Source organism: Solanum lycopersicum, chromosome 9, assembly GCF_036512215.1.
Source record: "Solanum lycopersicum chromosome 9, SLM_r2.1".
In the NCBI taxonomy this organism is placed as follows: domain Eukaryota; kingdom Viridiplantae; phylum Streptophyta; class Magnoliopsida; order Solanales; family Solanaceae; genus Solanum; species Solanum lycopersicum.
The window spans coordinates 30,821,745-30,832,261 of NC_090808.1; the positions used below are offsets into that span (position 1 = coordinate 30,821,745).

General features: G+C 36.3%; 1 protein-coding gene across 2 annotated transcripts; it reads right to left on the minus strand.

The window, feature by feature from the left end:
- Positions 1 to 2,043: 2,043 nt before the first annotated feature.
- On the minus strand, positions 2,044 to 10,163 carry LOC101263053 (uncharacterized). Of its 2 annotated transcripts, XM_004246907.5 has the most exons (13): positions 8,259 to 10,163; positions 8,093 to 8,182; positions 7,881 to 8,003; positions 7,651 to 7,818; positions 7,497 to 7,583; positions 7,231 to 7,358; positions 5,093 to 5,137; positions 4,971 to 5,021; positions 4,036 to 4,839; positions 3,535 to 3,801; positions 3,308 to 3,445; positions 3,036 to 3,194; positions 2,044 to 2,912 (listed from the first exon to the last, which is right to left on the minus strand). In XM_004246907.5, exons 1-13 carry the CDS (start codon positions 8,277 to 8,279, stop codon positions 2,228 to 2,230), a joined length of 2,766 nt encoding a protein of 921 aa, XP_004246955.1. In that variant the 5' UTR covers positions 8,280 to 10,163; the 3' UTR covers positions 2,044 to 2,227. The 2 variants fall into 2 exon arrangements, with proteins under 2 accessions (XP_004246955.1, XP_069145225.1); XM_069289124.1 differs by lacking the exons at positions 4,036 to 4,839; positions 4,971 to 5,021; positions 5,093 to 5,137.
- Positions 10,164 to 10,517: the final 354 nt, after the last annotated feature.

A 10,517-nucleotide genomic window follows, 5' to 3' on the forward strand; every position in this document is an offset into this window, starting at 1 on the left:
TCACCCTTGACCTGACTCAGCCCAGCCCATGAGACGGTCTTACACTTGATTAGCAATTCCAACATCTTCCATTTTTTACTTTCTTCATTATGGTCATGTTAAATTGTCGTGGTGAATAATATAGTTCAGTTCCTACGGAAATCTAAATAATCAAAGTACCAAGAAGGAATTGTCATACTATTACCATGTTATCTGAAGCAGCATGGAAATGACCAAGAACAATTAACTAACTCAATACTAGGGTAAAACAAAACATACGGAATAGGAAAACAGACTCAACAAGGGCTTCTCCCACCACTTCGGTTTGGATTGAAAGGTGACACTGAAACTATCATTCCAGAAACCTATTATGATACAAGATATCAGTTCATCCAATTCTATTATTTGGATTTGTTGTGGCAATCCATCCAATTTTATGAAATTATGTATTTCCTTTCAACAGATGAGTCATAAGATATATATGTTGGATAAGAAAAGAAGACCCCATGCAATTACAAACATGGCACAATAATCTGACAGCCGTCTCTTTTCAGACATCAAAACAGATTTCATACTACATTCACCTGAATAAAAACAAATGATGCAGATGTTCTCCCTGCCTCTTCCTCAGGCTCCCCATCGTCCATCAAAGCATAAAAAGTCTTGCATGCCCCCTTCCACGCACGCCTCTAGAATCCTAGAGAAAACCTTTCTGCTTATGTTAACTTCCTTTACTCATCCTCTTCCACTCTAGAATCCTTGAGAAAACCTTTATGCTCATGTTTATGTTTCTTCCAAATGATATGGGAGGTGAAGGGAAGGTTACACCTCAGATAAAAACAAAAGATCTAGTTGTTCTCCCTTTATTCCTCGGGTTCTATAATGCTTCGGACTCGTCAAATATGTCAACAGGTGCATGTGGGAGTCTCCAAAAGTAGGGTATTTTTGGAGAATTCGACACAGGCTCGGCATCAAAAGTGACAAGTCTCTGCTGCGCAACTTAGCCCTGGTTTTCTCTCATCCCCTTTCCCATTAAAGCATAAAAGTCTTCACTGGTTACCTACCCTTCCATTCCTCCATTTGAATCCTTGAGAAAACCTTTATGTTTATGATATTAAACAGTTTAGCGGCTTCAGAATTATATGAGGGGTAAACAGAAGATTACACCACAGATAAAAGTCACATCCACATTGAACTCATCCCATATATTATTAAACAAGGCAAGAACTTCTTGATAAACAATGCAAGAAGTTATCCTGATATACACGAGCACACACCTACATTCATGGAATAATTTGATAACCAGACGGACAGCTTTAAAAGATTGGCATAACATATCAAACTATACCTTTGTGAACAATCAAAAAACAATGAAGATAATCTCTACGAGGTTATAAGCGGGCCAAAGGGGGATGGAGTGGGTTCACTTCTACAGTTCTATATGGATTTCATGTACAATACAATGAACCAGTTTTGTCTCAACTGCTGATACAAAAACTTAAATGAACAGGAACTCGGATCACCATGAAAAGTAAAACACATTCTGGAGAGGAAATCAAGCTGCCAACACACAATGTAAATCAGCATACAATACCAGACCTAAATGAGAATTATGTTATATTTAAGGGTAAATATTCCAGCCATTTGGGCACTCTACTATCCAAGGCAGCCAATTTAGGATGGTAACACATCACCTGCATTGGAGATCCATGTATGGAGTTGCCAAGTCTGCTCAACGAGGTCATCTAGTGAAATATAATGATCTATCAATTAACAAGAAAGCCAACATAGAAATAAGAAACGTTATGAATAATTGGATCAGTTATTGAACTGAACCTGGTATTCTTCCAAGTGTAACATCACTTAAATTTGTCTGTCAAGCAAAAGTCTAAAACAAAAAAAAAGCAATTTTGTATATTCATAAAGGACCAAAAATTAAGAACTTGTGTCAAGGCTATAATGAGCCACCAAAAGAATATTTCCAGTGGATTAGGAAACAAACACATTCCCAAGAAAGGGAAGACAATTATTACCAGAAGGTTTAGCAGGTAGGTCAGCATAAAGTTGAAGCTCAGGAAACCCTCTTTTATGCAATTCAGCTGCCAGAGGTAAAGATAGACTACATTAAATATGCATAAACAACACATCCACGATAAATATTCAGTTCTAGATTGATAAAGCTAACTGAAAGAGAAGGACTACTAGGACAAGAATAACAGCTTAATAATGTCCAAAGGAAGCAACAATCTTAATGACTGACACCCTTTTTTGCTCTAAGAGACTCGAGAGCCTTCTCCCGCAGCTCAATTTCAAGTCTTTTCTGCAAGGACTCTGACTCCTCAATCTTACATCCATGTTGATACTCTTCTCTCAGATGTTCATCATCTGAAGCACGATTATTAGGATTCCTCTCTGTATCTGAAGGCGAGGATATGGCATTAACTGACTTCGATTTTCGTTTCTGAGAACGTCTTTCTTCCTTTCTGTGCCGCCTCTCTTCCCGCCGACGACGCTTCTCCTCTTTCTTCAATCTTCTCTCCTCTTTCCTTCTCTTTTTAGCCTCCTTCCTATCCTCAACATCAGAATCAAAACTATCATCTGACGTTGACTCATATCTGTCAGACCTCTTATGCTTTCTTTTATCCTTAATTTTAGCTCTACGCTTTTCACTTTCCTCGAAACCAGAACCCTCTTTACTACTTAAATCATTCTGCTCAACTTTCTTTGATGAAGTGAGAGGAGCTTCGGACTCAACATATAGCTCTTTGCCCTTGGTATCGTTTGTGTGAGATAGGTTTTCCTTATCTGCTTTGACACTCTCCCCATCATATGATTCCTTTAACCTTTTAACTGAATGAGAGTGTCTATGAGTTGATGGTGACTTTTGTTTATCCAGTTCCTTTGAATGCTGCATAGTTCCTGAAAATTTTTCACTGCAAATTACACAAGCATTATGTCAGAATATAGGCTGAGCCTTTTTTACTAGCTCAACATAAAAACATGCAGGAATATTAATTTAAAGCTGCCACAATGCAGAAAAGCAATTGTAAAGAAACCTCTTAATCGCTTCATTTCGCTTTCTCGACTCCAATTGATCTGAATGGCTATGAATGTCAGAAAATTCTTTCTGGACAAACCTCTTCCCAAGATCTTTATATGGATTGGGTGTTGTGGGAATTTTTCTTGAAGACCTAGGTTTATGCTCAAAAGCCTCCCTGAACCACAGCAATCCAGCACAAAAAAAAGGAAAAAAAATAAATCTTGCTCGAACATATCCATGGATGAGATAACTTCTTAGATTCTCAATGATGCCTTTTTCATTACTAACCTTGAATGATTCATTTCTTTCTGATCTGCGATTTTCTCAGAAATGTCAGAACTAACTTTCTGCTCTCTCAATTTACTTGGACTAAGGCTGTCGAAGTCAATTGTCTTTATCTCCCTCGGGTTCGAAGTACTCCTTGGCCTATAGTAATTACATAAAACATTAAGATCGAATAAAACAAATTCATGAAGCACTAGCAAAACTACAGTATTATTAAGGAAATCATATACCCTCTATCTTCACTAGGACTCCTTCCCCTTTTGGTTGGTGGAGATTCTGAGTCAGATCTAGAGCGATGTGGAGATTCTGGAACAGATGGTGACCGGCTTAGTTGAGGCGGCAAAGGCAGATCTTTTTCTCGTGAATCCTTACGGTCATATATCCTTTTCTGCGGTGACCCAGAAGAAGAACGTCTGCGTTCCAAGGATCTGGATCCTTTATGGGCCTCAGTTTTTACTGGTGAAGCATATCGAATAGAGGAGTATTTCTCACGGCTCCTATATAATGGCGTATTAGTATCAAATCAAGCATAGCAAGCTATAGAAAGTCCAGGCATCAAAAAATTGTGCACTCTATCTATAAGGCAAAGAAATCCAGAATTTTCAACGATCAGTGACAACACAAGACAAGCTTGAGCATACAAGGCAGATAACAACACTGGGCAAGCTAGCGCAACAAGAAGCATCAACAATAAATCTCTAAGAAAGATGACAGTTGATATGTGTCACTACCTTATCCTTCCTCGAGGAGATTGAAATGGTGACCTTTCATTCTTCGATATTCTCTTTCTGATTGGTGAAGGAGACCTGCGGTAAATGGGTGATGGGGAAAGTGATTCTTGAGATGAAAGAGACCTTCTGGCAGGAGTTAAGGATCTCTTCCTACCAAAAATGGAGGTTTTTCGTTGAGCTAGGAATGGAGACCTTTGCCGAGGACTCAATGGAGATCGGTGGTACCCCCGACTCACTGGAGAAGGGGACCTACGTTGCGTTGGAGATGGTGTTCTGCGTCGAAGTGGTGATTGACATTTAAAAGGTGACCTTGATCTGTATCGCACTGGTGAGTGTCTACTTGGAGACCTTGACCTACACCATATAGGGGATCGTGATCTACGCCAAATGGGAGACCTCGACCTATGTCGATGTGAAGACCTTGATCTACGTCGAATCGGGGACCTTGATCTGCGTCGAAGCGGAGACCTTGATCTGCGTCGAAGCGGAGACCTTGATCTGCGTTGAAGCGGGGACCTTGATCTGCGTCGAAGCGGAGACCTTGATCTGCGTCGAAGCGGAGACCTTGATCTACGTTGGAATGGAGAATGTCTTCGGTATCTTGCAGGAGAAGGTGACCTTCGACGTACTCGAGAGGTTGATCTTCGCCTATGCCTTGGTGGAGAATGGGATTGTCGAGGTGAATGTTTCCTACGAGGTGAAACAGAACACTTTGGTGCAGAGCGATATGCCCTTTCAGATGAAAGGGAGCGACGTCTCCTTTCTTCTGGAGATCCGGATGTACTTCGTGACCTATGCCTTTCACTTTAAAAGATATGACTTAACAAACAATCATCAAGTAAGTGAAAGCAAAGTAAAAGAAGAAAGCACATACAATCGATTACGAACAAAAGAAAGAAATTCAAAAAAATAAAGGAGCTTAATGGAGAAGATACCCAGAGTAACTCCTCGAATTGGAGAATGACTTGCTGATTGGCCTTGATTTCCTGCACAATACCCAAGGAGTTCAACTAATGCTATTCTATGGGTAGGAAGCCACAAGTACAAAAATTTATACCTGGGGGAGAGTGAATGATCTGCTGACCGTGGGGATTTAGAGACCCTGCACGACACAAAGGATATTGAGGATGAAATGAACCACATAGCAGGGAAGTGAGCAGATAAACTTTGAAGATAAAAAGAGCATAAAAGAGGAATTAGCCCCTCCCTTGGAATTTCTACATAAGAAAGACTGCATCCATCCCTCAACTGCTTCTAACTTTGCTCCATTCAAAACAATGCCTTTACCCATACCTCAAACCACCCCCAGGACCAGTTTAAAATATTTTTTGCTTCTTTGCATTTACCAGCATTAACTTTTATAGGGATATAAACTTCATTACTACTCTCCATCTTCCTATTTATCTGCCCTTTCCTTTTCATATAATTCGAACACTTCTGTCCATTGTATAGATAGGTAAAACGCACCCTGACTGACATAAGAGTGTTCATTCCACAGGAAAGTAGGGTCACTGATCCATGCAGATCAAAGGGTAAAAACTTATCATTATTGGTGTGAACGACAATTACCCGCATGTCTTTGCACCTCAGCATTTGTAAAGGATGTGCATTTAGAATTACCCCGGGGATCTCAGGACTCACCCCCTATACAGAATTGAACTCTACTTTCTTTTCTTTTTTTGATGAAACAATTGTTTTATTGAAAAGGCATCTACGAGATGCATGAAAGATAACAAATCAAATGGTTAACTCCAAACAGTGCAAAAAAAAAAAAGAGCGAGCTGGGAGTTAACAACCGAAAGCTAAAAGCTGAGGCTGCTAAGACACCGAGAGGGTACTGATAAAATCTAGAAGGGGGAACAAACACTTAGATCTAAAAGACCAATTGGGAGTTGAACATCATGACATCTGCTGTTTCTTTCTGCACATAAACACAAAAAAATACAAGTGGGGATCATCTGCCAGATCTTCTTGATGATCTTGTTCACTTCACATGAACTCCGACTTTCAACTGCTTGTTTTAGGTTGAGAGAGGTTGTCCGCTTATTCCAAAAATTGCCAAAAATATAGTCCAAAGGTCAGCTGCCACAGGGCAATGCAATAGCAAGCGGTTTACAGTCTCTAAATTGCTTTGGCACATAAACACATGTTCACCACTGGAATGCCTCTTTTTCTCAGGTTGTCCTGGGTTGAGATGGCATTATGAAGGGCCGTTCAAAAGAAACCCTTAACTTTTAGGGGGAATTTAGTATTCCAGACCAGCTTCCAGGGCCAAGGTGTCGTCATTCCATTTACTCTATCTCACTTAAGTAAAGAGGTTAGCACTCCACCCCCACCTTTTAGAGACTTCTTTTTCCAATATGAATGACCACTTGTGTGCCTTTACAATACTCATTCAGAAATCCAACTTGACAGCTGCATTTTTGCAGCAAGGTAGTGTGCTACTTAATTCTATGGGACATAAATTTTATCTTTTATCTAATTAATAGGAAGTGCACAAGGTTATACTAAAGGACTTCAAGTAAATAAAATCTATAAATTACTCAGTGCATTGTGTAACTGCAGATTTATCATCACTATTTGAGTTAGTAAGAAATATTGTTTCATTCTTTGCCCACATTTTATTGGGTCTCCTAAAGGCCGGGAGTTGAGACTAACAGTGAACATCCAAATATGCAACTGCGCTAGTAGATTTTGGCAATATGAGAGAGAAGTAAATTAGTAATGTGAAGGCCTAACTTGCGCTGTTTCATTTGGGTAGGGGCAGCTTACTTTCGGTCTTATTCAAGACCTGATCAAGGAATTTCCCTTCTTTAATTTTTGGCATCTCCGTTCTTGGTGTCCTCTTCTTTTTTTTCTCTTTGAACTATTTTATTATCACCTGGTTTGCTATCTAGTTCCTCACTGGTCTACAATGTCGCCTGTAATTAAATGTTGAAGAATTGAAGTTCATAAGCATTGACATTTAGCATATGCAATAAAATCTTTATCAACCTTGAACAATGAATATTCACTTCTAATTCTAAAATGGAATTTAAGTGCTCTTTATTATTAGTAGCCAAACTGTAACCTATGTGACTGTACAAGATAACCTCTCAACTGCCGATTATGCGTCCAGGATCTGAGTGGCTAATTCCAAAGCTACACTTCAATAAATTATTGTTTCTTTAAAAAAAGAACTAGTTGAATCCTGACCTGTTTCTTACGCTTGATCCGTTTCTCTCAACAGGATCTAAATTATCCATCAAGCGCACCTGAAGCTGTTGTTTTGGAGTTGGTTCCCGTGAAGTATTTTTCTGTCTTAAATCGCTGCCATAATCATCCTACAGTAGAGTGAGGAGAAGATATGAACCTAAATAATTGCGGAAGCAGGCTGATACCACAAAAAAACAAACAAAGGTTGACAAAGAAAACCCCAACTTTAGATTAAAAGAAAAGCTCTTTCACACAATCTCAGTTACCATCTTCTTCCTTTTCTCTTGATTCAGCTCCCTGTTGTCTCTCTCCTTTTTCTTCTGAATCTCGTTTGCAATTCGATCCATCTCAGCCTAGAACAAAAGAGATTATCAACAAGAAGTAGTGAAAGAGTAGAGTGAAAAAAAAAACAAGAAATACCTTATTGTTTCTCATTTCCTCTTCTTTGGCTTCTAGGAACTGTTGAGGAACACCACTGGCATTGTTCTGTGCACTAAGTAGTAATGCCCAAAGCTCTTTCATGAATTTTGCGGTGTTTCTTTCCATGAAACCAGTAAGTGAAATTTGAAGCTCCTTGCCATTAGCTACCTGGATTGTTTTTGTAAGGATAATGAAATGAAATGAAAGAACAAAAAAGTAGAGAGAATTACCTTTCGTTCAAGAAGGCTATAAATAAAATTGATAAGCACTTCATCTTCGAAACCAATAAGCTCAGTAACTCGCTTAGCAATCCATGGTTTAATTACATCCATCTTGACCTTTGTCATATCGACCTATCAAATTGACATAATAATCAAATTGTATTGTAGGGTCCAGAAATCGAAACATTGGAGTGGACTAGCCAAAGGGAAAATGGACAAACCAGATGTTCCAATTCAGGAGCGAACTTCTGAGATTTTAACAACTTAGCTTGCTTATTAGAGAATCGAGTGTCCTGCTCAGCAGAAGTGCCCTAAACAAACAAACAAACAATTAGCGGAACACAGCTTCGATCTAAAACAAATTTCAGAATCAACAACAAAAATTACCCTAAAAAAACCACCCGACATCTTTTAGGGTTTCCTCTGATCGCAAGTTACTGATTTCGCTTCAATCTTAAAGATGCATCAACCGCTCTACGGACCTGCGGCGTACCCTAACCTTCTAATAACATCAATCTTTTTTCTTGGGAAGAAAACATTAATGATATCTCACATTTATATCATTAAAAAAAAAAAACATTCACTACATACTTTATAAGTAAGAATTTTGCCAAAAAGAATATCTAACTACTTATATATAACTTGTCCATATATTGATGGTACTATAAATTAGTTTATCACTTGAAAAATTGTATATTTATATTATTTCACTAATTGTATAAAATTATCAATTTATTTGTGCTTTATTTAAAATTTATAAAACGAAAAGTATATGAGACTTTTTTTTGAATTTTTATTTAATGTCTTACTTAAAATGATTTTTATATATCAATTTGATAGATTTCACAATATGTTAGTTATTCTAAATTTGAGAGAAAAATTTTCCAGTATATCAATCGATTTTACTGAAATATTTTTAACTAATTAGTTTTCTGATTTTGATTAACATTTAGTTTGTGTATTACTTGAAATATAACTTTATATATTAAAATTACGCTTCTCTTATGTTTGTTGTGATTTTTTATGTTTCATATTATAATATAAGAAATAACATGAAAGTATGACTTCATGCTGTGATTTCTTATCTTTTATATTATAATATAAGAAATAATATGAAAGTATGACTTCATGCTATACCTGACTAAATGGTGCAATAATGTGAATAATTTCCTTTCGGTCACTAAATGGTGCAATAATGTGAATAATTTCCTTTCGGTGAACATCAGTTGTTAGAGATTGAATAACAGATAAGATATGGCTTCTTGTATTGAATTGGGTGCAACAACATTTACATATTAATGTTCATCTCTATTTACTAATTTTAAATTTTTAAATCCTCACATTAAAAAAGATATTTAAAAAAGTAATTAATTGATTCACATATATTTAAAGAAATTATTTAGTTAATCTATTATATATCTGATACAATTTCATGTAAATTTATTGTGAATTCCCTCGATATTCATCGCAAATTATCCATTGTATATTGGAGGTGTGTTCACTTCATTAATGCGTTTGTTGTTTCATCTGACAGATCACTATGAAATGCATTTTCATTCCACTTGTTTTCAATTACTATGTCACCTACAAGTTATATTAGTTCATTGTTTCATTCCACTTGTTTTCAATTACTATGTCACTTACACTATATATTAGTTCATTGCATATAAAATTTGCAAACTTTCATATCATACTTGATGTTTTTAAACGCTTAAGTCATTTTTAGCTCCTTAAAGTTGTTTTCATAATTCATTTAGATATTTTAACTATTGTTAGTGCTTATTAAACACTTTAACCTTAAGAAATTTATATCTACAGAAAATATCAATCAGTTGAAAAACGATATTGTGTGTGGCTCAAACACAAATATATAGCAGGTTTACCAATAAACAACGACATGTTCCGATCGAACTCAATTTTTTAAAATTTTTATTTAAATAATCCAAAAATAATTTTAAGAATATAAATATAACTCTTTTAATTAAACACGGCCAAACTATTTTCCATCCAAAAAGAATTTTAAGAATATAAAAATATCTCTTTTAATTAAACACATGCCAAAACTGTTTCCCCTTCCCGTAGGCGTCGACACGCAAATAAATCATAGCCCACTCTTTCGTTCCATTTCATTGGTATCAAAAACACCTCTTACCCATTCTCTTCATCTTCTTTCGATTAATAAAAAGTTTATCATAGTTAAAAAAAAAAAATACCAAACTTTTATCGAAAAAAATGATTTAATCTTATTTATCAAAATAAATGAAGGTTCATCAAAATATTTGAAACCTGGAAAAAAAATAGTTGGAGAAGGTAAGATAAAGTTGGTGAGATGGGGTGGAAGAGGTAACCAATGAGTAAAGATGGTGGAATGATGTTGGATCAAAATTGTTGAAGCAACATCCTAGAAGAAGACATGTTTTTTTTTTAATTTTATTGGTAGTTAAATTTTTTGATCTCTTTATTAATTAATGTCAAGGTCAATAAAGCAAGAACATGTACTTTTTTACGAAAAATTAAAAGAAAAATGTTATTTGGGCATCTTTAGGCATTCATGAAAAGGGAAGAACACATTTTTTGTTATATCAGTTTTTTGTGCTTAATAAATACATTTTTTGAATATTTTAAGTGTTCAACGAGTACTAGCTC